Source organism: Clarias gariepinus, chromosome 6 (genome assembly GCF_024256425.1).
Source record: "Clarias gariepinus isolate MV-2021 ecotype Netherlands chromosome 6, CGAR_prim_01v2, whole genome shotgun sequence".
Taxonomy (NCBI): domain Eukaryota; kingdom Metazoa; phylum Chordata; class Actinopteri; order Siluriformes; family Clariidae; genus Clarias; species Clarias gariepinus.
This window is the reverse complement of record NC_071105.1, coordinates 329,558-351,625: the sequence shown is the minus strand read 5'-3', so window position 1 is coordinate 351,625 and position 22,068 is coordinate 329,558. Positions and strand designations below refer to the sequence as shown.

General features: G+C 41.9%; 1 protein-coding gene across 1 annotated transcript in view; it reads left to right on the top strand.

Annotated features, from left to right (window-relative positions):
• Nucleotides 1-17,782: 17,782 nt before the first annotated feature.
• The window catches only part of c1ql4b (complement component 1, q subcomponent-like 4b), a 31,466-nt gene continuing 27,180 nt past the window's right edge, over nt 17,783-22,068 (top strand). The window contains exons 1-2 of the mRNA XM_053499657.1: nt 17,783-18,009; nt 19,315-19,992. Of these exons, the coding sequence (XP_053355632.1) occupies nt 19,444-19,992 (549 nt within the window). The 5' untranslated portion in view covers nt 17,783-18,009; nt 19,315-19,443. The remainder of the gene's footprint in view (nt 18,010-19,314; nt 19,993-22,068) is intronic.

Genomic DNA, 22,068 nt, shown 5'->3' with positions numbered 1-22,068 from the left:
TGACCCATCGTTATCAGTATGTAGACTTAAATGGTGATTATTCTGCATGTTCTCTAGTGGAGTTTGGCGTTCCGCAGGGTTCAGTTTTAGGTCCACTGCTTTTTTCCCTTTACATGCTTCCTCTGGGCAACATAATCCGTAAGCATGGTATTAGTTTTCATTGTTATGCTGATGATACACAGTTATATGTCTCAGCAAAACCTGATGAGAAAAAACAGCTTACTAAAATTGAGCAATGTGTGCAGGACATAAGAAATTGGATGCTAACTAACTTCCTTCTGCTAAATCCGGATAAGACAGAAGTTCTAGTCATAGGACCGCATACAGCTAGGAGTAAAATTTTAGATCATACCGTAACTTTAGATGGCCTTTCTGTTCCATCAAATGCAACAGTGAAAGACCTTGGTGTGATTATTGATTCCAGCCTTTCATTTGAAGCACATGTAGATAATATTACCAGGATAGCATTCTTTCACCTCAGAAATATTGCCAGAATAAGAAATTTATTGTCGCTAAACGACGCAGAAAAACTAGTTCATGCTTTTATCACCTCTAGGTTGGACTATTGTAATGCCTTACTGTCTGGTTGTTCAGCTAGATGCATAAATAAGCTTCAGCTAGTCCAGAATGCAGCAGCGAGAGTCCTCACCAGAACCAGAAGATATGAGCACATCACCCCTATCTTATCTTCACTCCATTGGCTCCCTGTGAAATTTCGCATTGATTTTAAAATACTACTCTTGACATATAAAGCATTAAATGGTCTCGCGCCGCAGTACCTGAGCGAACTGCTAGTGTCTTACGATCCGCCACGCCTACTTCGATCAAAGGATGCAGGCTGCTTGTCAGTACCGCGTATTATGAAAAATACAGCTGGGGGCAGAGCTTTTTCTTACAAAGCCCCAAAGTTATGGAATAGTCTTCCAAATAGTGTTCGGGACTCAGACACAGTCTCAGTGTTTAAGTCCAGGCTAAAAACCTATTTATTTAGCCGAGCATTTTTATAAATAGATTTGCCATAGGTAAAGGAGCAGATCTGGGGGACTCATGGACGTAGAGTATTATGGTGAACTGGTATGTTTGGATGCTGTCTTCCTCACTCTCATTGATCACTCAGGTTTGCTGACGGTGAGGGGATTGTTTGCTTTACATGTCAGGAAGCCCTCATGTTTGTGTTTCCTTCTGGCTCTCCCTTTTAGTTATGCTGTCATAGTTAGTCCTGCCGGAGTCTCTGCTTGCACGCTACAGTTAATATACATTCACATTATACATTGTGTGACTGTGACCATACCTAACTGCCATCTCTCCTCTTCTTCTCTTTCCCCCCCTCTTTCTTTTTCCTCTCTTCTCCTGTCCCCCCCTTTCACTCTTTCTCTCTCTCTCTGTCGAGCTACACATGTCGTTCCTGAGCTGCCAGTGATCCAGACTCCCTCTGCCCTCCGGACCTGTCTGACCCATCCTGGTGCCCCGCTTCTGGCTGAAGATCTCGTCACATGGATGCCCCGTGTGTCTCTCTGGGATGCGTCTGGTGTCTGGGAATGATTCTCTCTACCTAGAAAATGGTTCTGGCCTTGACTAGTGTTGGCAACTGTTTCTCTGGGGACTTGACAGTTCGATAGTTCATGACTGGAACTTCTTACAAGTCTACCTGGGTCTTCAATAACTACCTGGACTCCATATTAACATCAATTAACATCAGCTATTATAGCTGAACTGCCTCCCACCCTACACACTGTATAAATGCAGATCATTTACTGCTTTTTGTTTCACCCAAATGAGGATGGGTTCCCTGTTGAGTCTGGTTCCTCTCAAGGTTTCTTCCTCTTACCATCTCAGGGAGTTTTTCCTTGCCACTGTCGCCCTCGGCTTGCTCACCAGGGACAAACTGACCATTTTGATTCATACAAATTCACATTTCATACAAACCTAAATAATTCTTTTGACTATGTAAAGCTGCTTTGCGGCAATGAAAATTGCTAAAAGCGCTATACAAATAAAATTGAACTGAAATTGAATTATCCGGATTTAGCAGAAGGAAGTTAGTTAGCATCCAATTTCTTATGTCCTGCACACATTGCTCAATTTTAGTAAGCTGTTTTTTCTCATCAGGTTTTGCTGAGACATATAACTGTGTATCATCAGCATAAAAATGAAAACTAATACCATGCTTACGGATTATGTTGCCCAGAGGAAGCATGTAAAGAGAAAAAAGCAGTGGACCTAAAACTGAACCCTGCGGAACGCCAAACTCCACTAGAGAACATGCAGAATAATCACCATTTAAGTCTACATACTGATAACGATGGGTCAGATAGGATCTGAGCCAGGAGAGGGCTGTACCCTTAATTCCCACTACATTTTCTAATCTGTGAAGAAGAATAGCGTGATCAACAGTGTCAAAAGCTGCACTGAGGTCAAGTAATACAAGCATAGTTACACAACCCTGATCAGAGGCCAATAGAATGTCATTTACTACTTTAACGAGCGCCGTCTCTGTACTGTGATGAGGCCTATATCCTGACTGATACAGTTCATGTATGCCATTCCTATGTATATATGAGCATAGCTGCTCCGCTACTATCTTTTCCAGGATCTTAGAGATAAAGGGGAGGTTTGATATTGGTCTGTAACTGGACAGCTGACAGGGGTCGAGGTCAGGTTTCTTAATTATTGGTTTGATAACTGCTAATTTAAAAGATTTTGGAACATATCCAATGCTGAGTGAAGAATTAATTATTCTCAACAGGGGTTCTATTATTGCTGGTACTATCTGTTTAAGAAAATGTGTCGGTACAGGATCTAATATACAGGTTGATGAATTTGAAGAAGAGATGAGTGAAATTAGTTCATTCTCTTCAAGGGGAGTAAAGTATTCTAGGTTCTGGTCTGACATGGCTAGATTAACATCTGCATCAATTACATTGTTCGGTTTCAAAACCTCAATTTTATGCCTAATATTTACAATTTTATTATTAAAAAAGTTCATGAAGTCCTCACTATTGCATGATGTTGTTGTGGAGATTTCTGCAGTGGTCTTATTTCTGGTTAATTTGGCTACAGCATTAAATAAGAATCTAGGATTATTTTTATTTTCTTCTATAAGAGTGGAGAGATATGTTGATCTAGCTACACTAAGAGCTTTTCTATAGTTCAGGATGCTCTCCTTCCATGCTATTTGAAATACTAGTAATTTAGTTTGACGCCATTTACGTTCTAATTTCCGAGCGGTCTGTTTTAAAGTGCGCGTGTGATCGTTATACCAGGGAGCAAGTTTTTTATCTCTAATAATTTTTCTTTTGACTGGAGCTACATTATCTAGGGTATAGCGAAATGGCATATACCCATGGCAGCTGTATCCACGGTGTCACCTTTGGGCCTTCTGCACATGAGAGTATTTCAGTTGTGGCTAAGAACTAGGGGATTTCACTTTGATTGCTTCGTACCCTTCGTGGTTCAGACCCTGGTTTCTGACTCTGGGTCCCACTCTAAGTTCGTCTTGTTGTCGCAGATGCTAACGACAGACGCTTCCTTCATGGGCTGGGGTGCGGTCTTAGATGACCGTCCAGCCCAAGGGAGCTGGAGAGGCCATCTTCTTGCGTGGCACATCAATTGCCTCAAAATGATGGCTCTATTTTTGGCCCTAAAGCACTTCCTCCAGCAGTTGAGACTACCATGTCCTAGTGCGGGTGGACAACACTATGGCAGTCTCATATATTAATCGCCAGGGCGGACTGTGCTCGTGCCACTAAATAGCTAGCGCACCAGGTTCCTGTCCCTCAGGGCGATTTACATTCTGGGAAGATTTCATGTAGCGGAGGTGGACCTCTTTGACTCGCAAGGTCAGCAAATGTCCCCTTTACTACTCTCTGCGTCTGGACGCCTTGGCGGTCCCTGAACAGGACCAACTAAGTCAAGCTGGTCTTTCAGCCAGCATAATTAAGACTATTCTAAGTGCTAGGGCTGCCTCCCCTAGAAGAGCTTATGCCCTCAAATGGAATGTATTTGAAAGTTGGTGCATGACGAAGCAGATATACCCAGTCTACTGCCGTATTGTTTTAGTGCTGGAGTTTCTGCAGAAAAATTTGTCCTCGGGCTTGTGCCCCCTTGTTGAACCACTAGAGTCAGCGCCTCAGGTTTCTGTCCCTCAAGATGGTTTTTCTAAATAGTGTTACTTCTCTAAGAGGATCGGAGATCTGTCAGTCTCCCCATCCTGCCTAGTCTTTGCCCCTGGGCTAGTCAGGGCCATTTTGCATCCTCACTAACTATTTTCCGAAAGTTTCATTCCCAACATGCACCCTATTGTTTTTGAAGCCTTCTGTCCTCCGCCTTTACAGCTTCAGACCAGGAGAGACTTTACTTACTGTGTCCAGTATGTGCTCTTCAGATTTACGTCCACCGCATCAGCCAGTGGCATGAGTCAGAGCAGCTTTTACATGTTTTGGGCCACGAGCTGCATGAGAGATGGAATTGCCCTTCCCTATGAGGTGCATGGGCTCACTTCGCCTCTAGGAATCAGGGCTCATTCAACCAGGGAAATCACCTCATCTATTGCACTAGCAAGAGGTATTCCCTTGCAGCAAGTGTGTGATGTGGAGAGTTGGTCCTCTCCGAACACATTTGCCAATATGCATCCTATTGTTTTAAAGCCTTATGTCCTCCGCCTTTACAGCTTCGGAGCAGGAAAGACTTAACTTACTGTGTCCAGTACGTGCTCTTCAGATTTACGTCCACTGCATTAGCCAGTGGCATAAGTCAGAGCAGCTTTTACATGTTTTGAAGCCACAAGCTGCGTGAGAGATGCTATTGCCCTCTCCTATCAGGTGCGTGGGCTCACTTCGCCTCTAAGAATCAGGGCTCATTCAACCAGGGGGATCGCCTTATCTATTGCACTAGCAAGAGGTATTCCCCTGCAGCAAGTGTGTGACGCGGAGGGTTGGTCCTCTCCGCACACATTTGCCAACATGCACCCTATTGTTTTTAAAGCCTTCTGTCCTCCGCCTTTACAGCTTCGGAACAGGAAAGATTTCACTTAAGCCCAATCCCAATTCTTACCCCTACACTTAGCCATACCCCTCCGTTTGGCACGTTCACGTGAAGGGGTAGGGGTGTCTCATTTCTGTTTTGGTTGGAGGGGTAGGGGTAAGGGTAAGGGAAAGGGCCAGATAGCCCTCCAAACGAAGATTTTTCGGGACCTCACTTTAAACGGGTAGAAAATAGAATTGGGATTGGGCTTTACTGTGTCCAGTACGTGCTCTTCAGATTTACGTCCACCGCATCAACTAGTGGCGTAAGTCAGAGCAGCTTTTACATGGTCTGGGGCCGCAACCGGGGGGGCGGCCCCACTACACTGGGCTATTGCCCCCTCCTATGAGGCGCGTGGGCTCACTTCACCTCTAGGAATCAGGGCTCATTCAATGCAGCAGGTGTGTGACATGGAGGGTTGTCCTCTCCGCACACGTTTGTTACATTTATAGTCTGGATGTTCATGCTACTCCGGGCTCACAGGTCCTCGAGTCAGATACCCAGACATAGTTCTAAGACCTTCTCGGCCTTGTGCGCACACGCTACACAACCTTGAAGTCCAGACACTTGCAGTGCGGCGGCGTTGGTATTCTCTTTCCCATGGCGTTTTCACGCAGCATCGAGTGTAGCCTTTGAAAGGGAACGTCTCGGGTTACTTTGCTGTAACCCTGTTTCCTGAAAAGGCGGAACGAGATGCTGCGTCCCAATGCCGCACTACCTACGTGACCTGATGTCCGTTCTGACAAATCAATCTGAATTTTGATTCCACTGAATTTTGATTCCGCCTTTTCAGGGAACAGGGTTACAGCAAAGTAACCCGAGATGTTTCTATCTGATTATTATTATTATTAAAGAAAACAGCACAAACAGCAGCTCAAGGGCTTGTAAAAACTTTTTTATTTTAATGGTAAAAATGTCAATTTTGGAATCGAAAGCTCAGTGGTCCGAGCACAACGTAATAATGTTTGTGTGATCAAATTACTCGTGGCATGAATAAACGAAGCACTCAGCAAATAATCATTTAACGCTGAACCCAAACAGCAGAAGAACATAAAACAATTATTTAATTATTAATAATAAAAGCTGCTTACATCGCATGTACTTTCACTTTTAAAAAATGCAGCGTTTATTCAGCAATCAGTTTAATCTCTTTATGATAGATGAATATTATGACTAAAACAAAGCTGCTCGTGTCGGCTCAAAATGGCGAGCATTTTGATCGAAGGAGAGATGAAAAGTGAAACTGTGTACCAACATCGTGTCACAATTTATGTGTCTAAATGGCTGAAATGTGGTTGTGAATAAGCCTTTTAGTAAATGTAAAATGTTCGTGTGAACCCGCGGGGGGTTAAAAGAGCGTGCACTCTTCCATTTTGCCGAGTTTTGATCTAAAGTCAGATAAACGCGCGCGTCGATATGAGAGATTTATAAGAGATTTCTCTTTTCCAGAAATACAACAAACACACATTTATACATGTTAAATAAGGGCTGTCTTTGCGGCGCTCTGCAAAACACACACTGGTGTGAGCTGCTTTATTTCAGTCATAATATATTTTTGCTGTGTAGGCGAGCCTTTTTCTGAATACGCGGTTTTAACGGGGGTGGGGCTAAGAAACACCGCATAGAGTGAGAAAAAAACTAGAGTCACAGCTCCAACAGAGTGACTCTAGGAGTCTGTGGCAGGGATTAAGGACAATAACGGACTATAAAACACCAACATCCGGTATGACGAACGCGGACGCATCTCTGGCAGACGAGCTAAACACCTTCTATGCTCGCTTTGAGGCTGCAGCTAAAGACGCTAGCGATGCTAATGCTAGCGGCGCTAACGGCTGCAGTCAGGAAGACACTGCTAGCACCGGAAACGCGTTCATCAAGAGAGAGAAGCCTTCAAGAGAGTGAACACCGGGAAAGCAGCAGGACCAGACGGCATATCAGACCGTATTCTCAGAGCCTGTGCAGACCAGCTAGCACCTGTGTTCACTGAGATATTCTTCATCTCTTTATCTCAGTCGGTGATCCCCACATGCTTCAAGAGTCCATCAAGAGTCCATCATTGTTCCTGTTCCAAAGAAACCTCATCCTGCTTCTCTCAATGACTATCGCCCTGTAGCCCTCACCTCAGTAGTGATGAAGTGCTTTGAACGCCTGGTCAGAGACTTCATAATTTCTTCACTACCGGACACACTCGACCCACTACAGTTTGCAAGCCGCCAGAACCGTTCCACAGACGATCCAATCTCTCATCTCCTCCACACATCACTTACTCACCTGGACACTAGGAAAGGGAATTATGTTAAAATGCTCTTCATCGACTACAGCTCTGCATTTAATACCATAATTCCCTCCACACTCACCACCAAGCTGGAGCACCTGGGACTTAGCTCATCAATGTGTCAGTGGATCTCCAATTTTCTGACTGGCAGACCACAGGCAGTAAGGATGGGCGGACATGTCTCAGCCTCACTCACTCTCAGCACTGGAGCCCCCCAGGGTTGTGTTCTGAGCCCCCTGCTGTACTCTTTGTACATCTGTGACTGCATGGCTACTACCAACTCCACCGCCGTCATTAAGTTTGCTGACGACACTGTGGTGGTGGGCCTGATCACAAACAACAATGAGTCGGCCTACCTAGAGGAGATTGTAAATCTGGAGAAATGGTGCCAGAGGAACAATCTCCTCCTGAATGACAGCAAGACAAAGGAGCTGATAGTGGACTTTTGTACAAAGCAGGAGAGGAACCACCAGACCCCCGTCATCAACAGAAGCCCAGTGGGGAAAGTGGACAGCTTCCGATACCTCAGTGTTCACATCACGCAGCACCTGTCATGGTCCTGTCACATCAACACCGTGGTGAAAAAGGCCCGGCAGCGTCTCTACCACCTTAGACGCTTGAGAGACTTTAGACTGCCCTCTAAGGTGCTCCGGAATTTCTACTCCTGTACCATAGAGAGCATCCTGACAGGAAACACCACAACCTGGTTTGGAAACAGCACCATGCAGGACAGACGAGCTCTACAAAGGGTGGTGCGATCAGCTAAGCGCATCATCCGCACCGAGCTTTCTGACCTGCACTTGATCTACAGCAAGCGGTGCTGGACCAAGGCCAGGAAGATCGTGAAGGACCTCAGCCATCCCAACAATGGACTGTTTTCTCTGTTGCGGTCTGGGAAGCGATTCCGCTCCCTGAAGGCCAACACAGAGAGACTGAGAAGGAGCTTCTTCCCGCAGGCGATAAGGTCTCTTAATCACACCACCACACAGGAGTAATATCTTTTAAACATTGACTGGACAATCATGGACACATTCATGCAATACATATTTACATATCTGAAGCCATTGCACATGTCACTTTTCATAAGTCACTTTATACAATACATGTTTATCTGCCATTGCACATTACACTTTGACACTTTAAAACATTTTAATGCCACTTTAAAACATTTTAAAACATTTTAAAATGTTTATATATATATATATATCCCCCCCATATTCCTATATTTCTATATTTTGTGATATTTTTACATGCCCTTATTTGTACAGTTTGTTAATTTTACTAGTTACATTTATTTTCCTTTGTATTTCATTTATTTTTATTAATATTTATTCCTTATATATAGTTTTTATTTTCTTTTTAAGGTCACCGGCGGTCGTACAAGCATTTCACTGCATACCTTAGTGGTAATTTTATTTGTGATAGGTGTGTGTTAGTGAGCACTCTGACGGAGAAGATATCAGCGTTAGAGGAGCGCATCCAGACTTTAGAGAGGGTTAGAGAGTGTAAGAGCAGTGTTATTCCTGTAGCGGACAGTCTGGGTGCCGCAGGCGGAGATAACCAGCCCCCGACTCCGGCATTAGAGCCCTCACAGCGGGGCGAGTGGGTGACGACTCGGCGGCATACTCGTTCAGCCAAAGCTAACGCTAAGGCTAGCCCACCGGAGCACACCTCTTCTGCGCTTCACGTGTCCAACAGGTTTGCTCTCCTCAGTGATGCACCCACTGAGAAACCTGAAAGAGCTCTGGTTATAGGAGACTCTATACTGAGACATGTGAAATTAGCTAGACCTTTAGGGGCGCCAGCGGCAGTGGTTAGGCTCTAGGACAGCATAGGTTCTCCAAGATAGTGGTACATGCTGGAACCAAAAATATACGCCTTCGTCTGTCAGAGGTTAGTAAGAATAACTTTATAGAGGTGTTTAAATTAGCGAAGGCGATGTCCGATGGAGTAGTATGCTCTGGTCCCATCCAATGAGACGTGGTGACATAACTTACAGCAGGTTATGGTCGCTGAACCGCTGCATGTCCAGGTGGTGCTCCGAAAACAACGTGGGCTTCATTGATAATTGGAAGACCTTTGAGGGCAAAGCTGGCCTGTTAGGGCGGGACGGTGTCCATCCCACTCGGAAAGGTGCTGCTTTCATTTCTTGCAGTATAGCTCATAGTCTCAGAAGAGGCCTAGTTAATCGGTGACAATCCAGAGCCCAGGCCAGGGAGCAGACAGACAGGCTAAACCAGTGGTTCTCAAACATTTTCTGTCATTCCCCACTTAAGGGGGTGGGTGAATTTTCAAGCCCCACTTGTCAACAAAATGATAACAAAAACGGCCAAGTGTACTATTTATTGAACCAATAAGATCAAATAACGGCAAGTTTAAAACAGATAAAATACACGTGCAATTGTTATAACGGGCTTACTTTGTCACTTATCTAGAGCTTTCTTTCAAAGAAGTCGAGTGGCTTATTAACGTGACTGGGGTGTGTTGTCTCTAAGTGTCTTCCTACTTTGTTGGGTCTCATGCTGTCCGCTGCCAGCGGTTTAAGACACAAAACACACACAGGTCTCTCCTCTGCCTTTACCATCACCACCATGAATCCAAGCGCAACATATAGGCTTCATCATAGCTTTTTGGTGGATTAGGCTGATGATGCTGAATCACCTGCTTTTTTGTGGTTCATGTAACAAATGTATCCATTGACGTTATTATACTCACTACATACAGTACGCTACTGACCCGGTGTTATGCTCTAAAATGCCCCTCCTGCCACGGATTGCCTCCCCTACATAATATCTTTCAAATAATATATTAGAACATAAATTCATAGGTTTATGGTTTACAAATTACAAAATATAACAAACGAATTTAATTATAAAATAAGCAATATAAAAAATGTTGTATAGGGGAAAATATATAAATTATATATATTTTTTCATATACAACATGTATATTTTTATATTGCTTATTTTATAAAAAAAATTGTTTCCTATAATTTTTCACCACAAACAATATTTATTTAGTGTAATTTGTGATAAATAATTTGTTATTTGTACATTGACAAACCCCTGCAAAATAAATGTGCCATAAAATAATCATTTTTGGGGATTTGTATTAATCGTCTTGGCTGTCACGTGCCTAAGGTTAATTATAATAGTAATAATATATTTGATAATAATAAACCTTTGAATGTATGTCCTAATATAATATTTGATAGAGACTTGTGCACTGCACAAGTCACTTTTAATATGTGGATTGCACAACCATGGATATAACCATTCATTCTTTTATTACCATTTATTCAGCTGCTCTTCATATATTTTCCATATATTTTCTATATTGTGTATTTTGTGTACAGATATTTTATTTTTAACTTTTATTCGTATATTTTTATTTTTATTTTATTCTTCTCTAGTTAAACCTACCCTTTATTTAAATTTTCATATTTATTTCCTATTCATATTCTTAGGTCACGAGCAGTTGTCTAAGCATTTCACTGCATATCGTACTGTGTATGACTGTGTATGTGACAAATAAAATTTGAATTTGAATTCGAGAGATTACGTGTGTATGTGTTGGGGGAGGCGGGAGCAATCCGTGGCAGGGGGCCACTTAGCTTATAACACCTGTGTGTGTCCGCGGTAAAGTTAGTTTGATATTCGCATCTCCGAATTCAATAGCTGCGTAAATAAACCCGCAAATAAGATACCCAGATATATTTCCTTTCTACATTGTCTTTAAGCTCCATCCGCCTTAAATTATACAAGTTTAAAAGCATAAACACCATTATTCTTTACGGCGCAACGAATGATTTAGGGATCATCGCAAAATGCCGCACAGCAACAAAAAGCGTAGAACGATGTTTGAAGCTGTTCAGCGCCTGAAGGATCAAAAAGCTACTTTGTTCCCACACTGGAAACTAGAAATGCCAGACTAGTACTGCCTGATAAAATATTAATGTTTAACAAAAATACAGAAACATCAGCATACACATGGGAATAAATGAAACTACATATATAATACCGAATGTTTCCTTATATATTGTTCCTCTGGAATTAACATGCCGACATTAAACCGTTATTGTTGCACTATGGTTCCACTTTTTCTCTGATGTTATTTTAATTTACTTGTATTAATGATCCATTTCTTTGCATGTGATTGTTTAGTTTCGAGTGTCCGATGTTTATTGTCAATAAAGAAAAGCATGAATTAGAATAGGTACTTTCCTATTATTTCCCACTAATTCCCTCCCGTTCATTGCGCCCCACCTGTCATGCCTGTATTCCCCACTAGTGGGGCGCGCCCCACACTTTGAGAACCACTGGGCTAAACCAACCGTCTGCTAGCTGTATAGAGTCGTCACTCAGGGTTTACTATATTGAGACTGTGTCTGTTCCCCGAGCTAAAAACAAATTTAGAAAGACTCAGAAAGTCTGTTTTAGTAATTTAATTAGCATAAAGACCACAAACTTGGATCAAACTAAATGCGCAGCCGGCACCTGTGATCTGAAGCTAGGACTGTTAAATATTAGATCTCTCGCATCTAAAGCAGTTATAGTTAATGAAATTATCACAGATCAGGAATTTGATATACTCTGTTTAACAGAAACCTGGATTAAACAGGACGAGTATGTAGCTCTAAATGAAGCTAGTCCTCCTGGATACAGCTACATACACCAGCCTCGGTTAACTGGTAGAGGAGGAGGCGTCGCAGTTATTCACAATGATAATTTGACTATTGTACAAAAACACGGACACAAATTTAATTCATTTGAAATTCTTTATAGTAACATAAGTGTATTTAACTATATTAAGTCAGCTTAGTCGATCCCGCTAATTGTCATTTACAGACCTCCAGGGCCGTACTCTGAACTTCTTAGTGAATTTGCAGATTTCCTCTTAAACCTAGTCGCTTCTGTAGACAAAGTGTTAATTGCTGGAGATTTTAATATTCATTTTTAGAATCCAGAAGACTCTCTGAGAACTGCATTTATGTCCATACTGGACTCGGTAGGAGTAAATCAGTGTGTAGTAGGACCCACTTAGAAAGCAGGTCACACTTTAGATTTTATAATATTATTCAGATTAAGTATAATAAATTTATTCACAATTCCACTATCAGAAGTTATCTCAGATCACTATCTTGTCTCAATTCAAGTGTGTCACAGTAATCATGTACGCATAAACGTACATTCACATCAACTACCAAACAGAGTTTTATCAGTAATCTCCCAGAGTTCCCAACTTCGATTAGATCACCGTCTGACCCCACAGAACTCGATCAGGCGACTGAATATTTAGAGTCGACATTTCGCTATACCTTAGATAATGTAGCTCCAGTTAAAAGAAAAATTATTAGAGATAAAAAACTTGCTCCCTGGTATAACGATCACACGCGCACTTTAAAACAGACCGCTCGGAAATCAGAACGTAAATGGCGTCAAACTAAATTGCTAGTATTTCAAATAGCATGGAAGGAGAGCATCCTGAACTATAGAAGAGCTCTTAGTGTAGCTAGATCAACATATCTCTCCACTCTTATAGAAAATAACAAAAATAATCCTAGATTCTTATTTAATGCTGTAGCCAAATTAACCAGAAATAAGACCACTGCAGAAATCTCCACAACAACATCATGCAATAGTGAGGACTTCATGAACTTTTTTAATAATAAAATTGTAAATATTAGGCATAAAATTGAGGTTTTGAAACCAAACAATGTAATTGATGCAGATGTTAATCTAGCCATGTCAGATCAGAACCTAGAATACTTTACTCCCCTTGAAGAGAATGAACTAATTTCACTCATCTCTTCTTCAAATTCATCAACCTGTATATTAGATCCTGTACCGACACATTTTCTTAAACAGATAGTACCAGCAATAATAGAACCCCTGTTGAGAATAATTAATTCTTCACTCAGCATTGGTTATGTTCCAAAATCTTTTAAATTAGCAGTTATCAAACCAATAATTAAGAAACCTGACCTCGACCCCTGTCAGCTGTCCAGTTACAGACCAATATCAAACCTCCCTTTTATCTCTAAGATCCTGGAAAAGATAGTAGCGGAGCAGCTATGCTCATATATACAAAGAAATGGCATACATGAACTGTATCAGTCAGGATTTAGGCCTCATCACAGTACAGAGACAGCGCTCGTTAAAGTAGTAAATGACATTCTATTGGCCTCTGATCAGGGTTGTGTAACTATGCTTGTATTACTCGACCTCAGTGCAGCTTTTGACACTGTTGATCACGCTATTCTTCTTCACAGATTAGAAAATGTAGTGGGAATTAAGGGTACAGCCCTCTCCTGGCTCAGATCCTATCTGACCCATCGTTATCAGTATGTGGACTTAAATGGTGATTATTCTGCATGTTCTCTAGTGGAGTTTGGCGTTCCGCAGGGTTCAGTTTTAGGTCCACTGCTTTTTTCCCTTTACATGCTTCCTCTGGGCAACATAATCCGTAAGCATGGTATTAGTTTTCATTGTTATGCTGACGATACCCAGTTATATGTCTTAGCAAAACCTGATGAGAAAAAACAGCTTACTAAAATTGAGCAATGTGTGCAGGACATAAGAAATTGGATGCTAATTAACTTCCTTCTGCTAAATCCGGATAAGACAGAAGTTCTAGTCATAGGACCGCATACAGCTAGGAGTAAAATTTTAGATCACACCGTAACTTTAGATGGCCTTTTTGTTCCATCAAATGCAACAGTGAAAGACCTTGGTGTGATTATTGATTCCAGCCTTTCATTTGAAGCACATGTAGATAATATTACCAGGATAGCATTCTTTCACCTCAGAAATATTGCCAGGATAAGAAATTTATTGTCGCTAAACGATGCAGAAAAACTAGTTCATGCTTTTATCACCTCTAGGTTGGACTATTGTAATTCCTTACTGTCTGGTTGTTCAGCTAGATGCATAAATAAGCTTCAGCTAGTCCAGAATGCAGCAGCGGGAGTCCTCACCAGAACCAGAAGATATGAGCACATCACCCCTATCTTATCTTCACTCCATTGGCTCCCTGTGAAATTTCGCATTGATTTTAAAATACTACTCTTGACATATAAAGCATTAAATGGTCTCGCGCCGCAGTACCTGAGCGAACTGCTAGTGTCTTACGTTCCGCCACGCCTACTTCGATCAAAGGATGCAGGCTGCTTGTCAGTACCGCGTATTATGAAAAATACAGCTGGGTCAGAGCTTTTTCTTACAAAGCCCCAAAATTATGGAATAGTCTTCCAAATAGTATTCGGGACTCAGACACAGTCTCAATGTTTAAGTCCAGGCTAAAAACCTATTTATTTAGCCAAGCATTTTTATAAATAGATTAGCCTTAGGTAAAGGAGCAGATCTGGGGGACTCATGGACGTAGAGTATTATGGTGAACTGGTATGTTTGGATGCTGTCTTCCTCACTTTCATTGATCACTCAGGTTTGCTGACGGTGAGGTGATTGTTTGCTTTATGTCAGGAAGCCCTCATGTTTGTGTTTCCTTCTGGCTCTCCCTTTTAGTTATGCTGTCATAGTTAGTCCTGCCGGAGTCTCTGCTTGCACTCTACAGTTAATATACATTCACATTATACATTGTGTGACTGTGACCATACCTAACTGCCATCTCTCCTCTTCTTCTCTTCCCCCCCCTCTTTCTCTTTCCTCTCTCCTCCTGTCTGCCCCTTTTACTTTTTCTCTCTCTCTGTCGAGCTACACATGTCGTTCCTGAGCTGCCAGTGATCCAGACTCCCTCTGCCCTCCGGACCTGTCTGACCCATCCTGGTGCCCCGCTTCTGGCTAAAGATCTCGTCACATGGATGCCCCGGAATGGTGTCTGGGAATGATTCTCTCTACCTAGAAAATGGTTCTGGCCTTGACTGGTGTTGGCAACTGTTTCTCTGGGGACTTGACAGTTCGATAGTTCATGACTGGAACTTCTTACAAGTCTACCTGGGTCTTCAATAACTACCTGGACTCAATATTAACATCAGTTAACATCAGCTATTATAGCTGAACTGCCTCCCACCCTACACACTGTATAAATGCAGATCATTTACTGCTTTCTGTTTCACCCAAATGAGGATGGGATCCCTGTTGAGTCTGGTTCCTCTCAAGGTTTCTTCCTATTACCATCTCAGGGAGTTTTTCCTTGCCACTGTCGCCCTCGGCTTGCTCACCAGGGACAAACTGACCATTTTGATTCATACAAATTCACATTTCATACAAACTTAAATAATTCTTTTGACTGTGTAAAGCTGCTTTGCGGCAATGAAAATTGCTAAAAGCGCTATACAAATAAAATAAAATTAAATTTAATTTAATATAATTTAATGTAGTGTAATGTAATGTACTGTAATGTTGTATAATGTAATATAGTGTAGTGTAATGTAATGTAGTGTACTGCAATCGTAAGGGTGTAATGTAATGTCTGTTGTAATGTACTGTCATGTAATGTAATTGAGTGTGATGTATTGTACTGCAATGTAATGTTGCATAATATAATGTAGTGTAATGTAATGTAGTATAATGTAGTGTAGCCTAATGTATTGTAATGTAATGTAGTATAATGTAGTGTAGTGTAATCTAATACAATGTAATGTAGTGTAATGCAGGGTAATGTAATGCAATGTAATGTATGTAATGTTATGTAGGAAAGTGTAATGTAGTGTAGTGTAATGTAATGTAGCATAATGTAATTTAATGTAGTGTAGTGTAACAGTGATTACTAGTGTTAATTTTGTCAATTAAAAGTAATGCTGAAAAATATTGGTTGATGACCTTTGATGACTAAGTCGAGACAATGACGGATATCGCTGAACAGTGACAGTGACGAAATCAACATGTAATATTGTTGACGGAACAAAAGACAACTAAAATGTGGTTTAAAAAAAATAAAAACAAATAAAAAAATCTGTCTATATTTTCATTAACATTTAATTTATGTATCAGGAGTAGTTTGCGCTCACAGTGACAGGATGTTACTAGTTCAGTCATCTTTAATTCTTATATCAATATTTGGGTCCATTTTCTTCATATTGAATCGCCGATGTGCAGTAATATCGGAGAGGAAACAGTGGGGAAACACAATAGCTGGGAAAAATATCACAAACCTAAGCGATGCATCAAGGTATACCATAATTATTATCCAGTTTTACAGCCTCTTTGTGGTAAATATGTTCTTTTTTAAAGTTCAAAACACTGTATTGTCCATACTCCTCCTATTGTTTTGTAGTTAAATAAATATGGACAGGAAACAGTTCAATCAATTCTTTTGATTGTGTAAAGCTGCTTTGGGCCAATGGCAATTGTTAAAAGTGCTGTAGAAATAAAATTGAATTGAATTGAATTGTTGTGATGTTTAAAATAAATATCATTAGCTGAAAACATCAGATAAAAAGAAACATTTTAAATAATAAGATAATTATTTTGTGAAAAACCTTTAAAATGGGGTTTGGCTAGACTAGATTGACTGTAGGGTTAATTAATAATAATCTTATTGATAAAATGTTACGTTTTCATTGACTAAAACTAGACTGAAATGTCCAGGCTTTTAGTCGACTAAAGCTTAACTAAACATGATAAAAACTAACAAAGACATTTATAAAATAATAATAATAATAATTTATTTATTATAATAAATTTAAAAATAGCTGACAAAATGAACACTAGGTTAAGCTGATGTTTGGATTTGGATGTAGAGGATGTGGTCTGATTACCTGCAGATCAGCTCCACTACATGCTCCTCCTTACACTGAGACAGTCAGAGGGACAGACAGAGGGACAGAGAGAGGGACAGACAGAGGGACAGAGAGAGGGACAGACAGAAGAACAGAGAGAGGGACAGAGAGACAAACAGAGGGACAGAGAGAGAGACAGTCAGAGGGACAAAGAGACAGAGAGAGGGACAGACAGAGGGACAGAGAGACAGACAGAGGGACAGAGAGACAGACAGAGAGACAGAGAGAGGGACAGAGAGAGGGACAGTCAGAGGGACAAAGAGACAGACAGAGGGACAGAGAGAGGGACAGTCAGAGGGACAGACAGAGGGACAGAGAGACAGAGAGAGGGACAGACAGAGGGACAGTCAGAGGGACAAAGAGACAGAGAGAGGGACAGAGAGAGGGACAGACAGAGGGACAAACAGAGGGACAGAGGGACAGAGAGACAGACAAAGGGACAGAGAGAGGGACAGACAGAGGGACAGTCAGAGGGACAGAGGAAGGGACAGAGAGATGTGATGCAGCAGCTTTCTGCAGTCTGCTGTGAGGCTGGAAAAGCAGCGGGAGCGCGCGAGACCAGGACTCTAAGACACGGGTACGCGCGAGACCAACCCAGTGTTTTACTCACACACACACACACACACAAGTGACCAAACTGTTGCTTCTGTGTGTTTCCTTTTTTTTTAAGTCGTAAGGCATCACGTGTGTGTGTGTGTGTGTGTGTGTGTGTGTTCAGGTGAACAGTAGGAGAGGAGATCCGCTCTGAGCTGCAGCGCGCGGAGAGAAACTACTTTGTCTTTCAGGCTTTTTAATCGCCACGAGGAGAGAAGAAGAAGATGGAGTGAGAGAGGGAGAGAGTGAATGAGTGAGAGAGTGAGTGATGTCCGGCTGCAGAGTGATAATTAAACCCGATCAGCTGATTCCGCCGGTACGGACTGCGCTCGAGCTCCGGTCTAACGGAACTGCACTTTAATCACTCACAGTGTTACAGGTAAGGACCGGGTACACTCTCACCACCACCACCATCATCATCATCATAATATACAGGACATGCATGTTAGTTTTATTTGTGCACTTATTAAAGTAAACAGTAAACAGAGTGAGGAGTGAGATGTGATTCTCCCGGAACTCCTCAGGCTGGACCTCAGAGACAGGGAGAAGAACCTCATCATTATAATGCACTTATAGTTATTTATAAATATGTCATTAATCTGAAGTTCCAACACGTGGGTATTATAGACAGAATCGCACCACAGACATAAACTAGTAAACTGTGTGATGTCACTTTATTCATCTATTCCCTGCAAAGGAAAGTGTGTGTGTGTGTGTGAGACTGACTTTAATTTACTTTGGGTAACACTATGCTCTTCTCAAGGTTCCTATATATATGATTGATAAAGATATCAAATAAGTGTACAAATTCCACTCCAGGGATAAAATCTGTTACTGTTTGGTACTTTCCCAGGATGCAGGTGAATTTACAAAGGCTTAGTTATTATTAATGGCATTTAATTCAACCTTATTTATGGATTGATTAAATAAAATTAATATACTTCTACAGTTTATTTATAAAACACAATAAGTAATGTATCATAAAATGAGGATTAACACAATGATATCCCTCAAAAATAAAGGGTAATAAGCCGAACCTGTGCTGCTCACTTGGCTGGCACTGTTATCTGTGTATCTGTTTATGTTCCCTTTAAAATTACTTTAAAAGGCATTTAGGTTTAAATTTTTCACAATACACACTAAAGATACCAAAGGTACTACACATTCATTGTGGTAGTGGAACTGAAAGAATTTTTGATTCTACATTTATTTTGCTTTCCAGCCTCTTCACTCAACACACAACAGAGCAACATCTTTTAATGGAAGACTGAAAAAAACACAAATTAATTTTTGCACACATTTATATTTTTTAATTTAAGTTGCAAGGAAAAAGATAACATAATAGTGGACAGAAGCATTTTGTGGACATGCGGCACTTTTCTGAACCAGTGGAGCTCTAAAATAATAATAATCATAATAATAATCATTATAATAATCATAATAAAGCGGCTTTACATCAGCAACAGACAAAAAGCCCTTCAGTGTCACCTCCTGATTACATATTTTGGAAAGTCCATTTTTGGAGAACAGTAGATTTTTAAACAAAGAAAGGAAATTCGTGGTAAACAAAAAGATTGTTTTTTATTTATTCAATTATGAAGGTAAATTTACGATAGAAATGTAAACTAGAAAAGTATTTTTAAACAGATCTGCATGTTCTTTCTCCTCCTCTGCCCCTTTCCAGTCGTCTCCCCCCTCACACTTCATTCTGGCCGGCCCAGTGTCCTCTAAAGGAGAGGAGGACTTCCTCTCTATAGCGGCATCTCGCCTCAGCCGCAGGAAGCGCGTGATTGGTGCAGCAGTGGGCGTGGCCATGGTGCTGGTGTTGTTAATTGCCATCCCACTGTTGGTCCACAGCACCAAGCTGGGCAGAGTCGGAGGTGGAGTCGAAGGGACGCATTACGAGATGCTGGGTAGCTGTAAGATGGTGTGTAACTCTCTTACGCCCAGTAACGAACTCACGCCTGTTTCCCAGTCTCCACAAGACATCCCCACTCGCAGAGCCGGAGGTAAATCTAGTTTCCGTGGTATTCCAGGCCTACCAGGACCCCCAGGACCACGAGGACCCCCTGGAGAGCCAGGTAAACCAGGTCCTCCGGGTCCACCAGGTCCGGGCTCAGGAGGATACATTCCACCGTTCTACAGCCCCAAGATAGCGTTTTACGCTGGTTTGCGGAAACAACATGAGGGCAGTGAGGTCCTCAAGTTTGACGATGTGGTGACCAACGTGGGAAATTATTACGAGCCCACGACAGGAAAGTTCACCTGCCCTTTACCTGGAATCTACTTCTTCACTTACCACGTCCTTATGCGGGGAGGAGACGGGACCAGCATGTGGGCCGACCTGAAGAAGAATGGCCAGGTACCACCCCTCCGTGTGTGTGTGTCTTTCAAACTGAATTCGTTGTCTTTTTTTGTGGGCCCCCACCCCGAGTGTGATTGGTCTAAATATCACATCATAAATATCACTTTAATAAAATCACTGCCCTAAGCAACAGCTTTAAAACACAGTTGTAAAGTATAAACTGTATACAAGATATGTGATAAGAGGCTTAAATAAGAGGCTGTATTGGTCATTACCGTAAGTAAGAATATTAACTTGTGTGCAAAAAAACACACCTCACACCACACCCAATGCTTCCAATCTCCGTTACCAACGTTCCTCCAGGACCAAAGTGCTACATACATGCAACCACATAAATTAACAACACAACTCTACCAGAACCAGCGAGCGAACTAAGAGACCTAATTAGCTGACTAGCTCAGATATGACAGATTTACATTTTTTATTTTAAGTTAACCTTAAACTATTTCTATACAAAAAAGAGACAACAATAGACAACAGACAACAAAGTACACATGCAAATGTGCGAGCAAAGAGCTACAGAGTGACAAACACACCAACGTAATACATTTCAGTACCTTTGTAGTAATGTGGTATGAGTTAAGGTAGTGGGAGGAGAAACAGTAAACATTTGACATTTCTGAAGTAGAAGCAATGATTTAAAAATACTTTTGTGCAAATAGCAAATAAAAATAAATATTTTGCAATATATTGAAAAGAGAAGATCAGGTAGGTCGGTATGAACAAATGATATGGTTGTAGATCAGAGTGTTGGTGCATGTGTGTGTATATCAGTTCAGTCCTGATGTTATTTTGATTGTCTGAGTGATTTGTATGTGTGTAAGTGTGTGTGTATGTGTGAAGAGTGGGTGAGAGGGGTCCTGGTGGCTTTGCGGATGCAGCATGTGGTGTATATGTCTTTAATAGAGGGGAGAGAGACCCCGATGTAGGGTCTTGGGTCTGATATGGCGCAATTCCCAAACCAGACAGAGATGCAGTCGCTCAGGATGCTCTCGATTGTCCATCTATAGAAGGTGGTGAGGATTGGTGGTGGAAGCTGGGCCTTCCTCAGCCTTCTCAGGAAGACAAGATGTTGTTTGGCTTTCTTATGCAAAGAGCTGTTATTAAGGGATTAGGTGAGGTTTCTTTTCCAGGTGGAGACCTAGGAATTTTGTGCTCTTGACAATCTCCACAGAGGAGCTGTCGATGTTGAGCTTCATGTCCACCTGAAGTCAACAACCGTCTCGTTTGTCTTATCAACGTTCAGAGACAGGTTGTTGTCCTTACACCAGTCTGTTAGCTTCTGCACTTTCTCTCTGCTGACTCGTTGTTCTTGCTAATAAGACCCACCACGGTCGTGTCATCAGCAAACTTGATGATATGATTGGAGCTGTGTCGCTACACAATCATGAGTCAGCAGTGTGAACAGCAGGGGACTAAGCACACACCCCTGGGGGGCCCTAGTGCTCAGTCTGGTGGTGCTGAAGGTGGTGCTGAAGGGATCATTTCACTGTGCCTGATCCGCACTGCCTGAGGCCTTTTGGTCTGAAAGTCCAGGATCCAGGTGTGTCAGTGCCAGGTGGAGTGTGGTGGAGATGGCGTCGTCTATCGAATGGTTTAAATGATATGCAAACTGCAGTGGGTCCAGTGAGGGGGGCAGCAGGGTCTTGATGTGTCTCATGACGAGCCGCTCGAAGCACGTCATGATGATGGGTGTGAGTCCAGACAATGGTGGTAGACTTGAAGAATGTGTGAGCGACAGTGCTGCTCAGGGAGATGTTGAACATGTCGGTGAATTCCCGTGGTAAATAAAAAGGTCTACATCTAACAATCACAATCTTCAGCAACGATGAGCAAGAGCTAGAAACTAGCACAGAGTTCTTACACCATTCTGTTGATGTAAACACACAAGCTGCCCCCACGAGTCTTACCGCACAGAGCAGCATTTCTGTCGGTGCGAAAGGAGGCTAGCCCGTCTAGTTGAATAGCCCCATCTGAAACTCTATCGCTGAGCCATGTCTCCATGAAAACAAAGACGCAGCAGTCCCTAAACTTACGCTGTGTTGTCTTTTGGAGTTGGATGTAGTCCAGTTT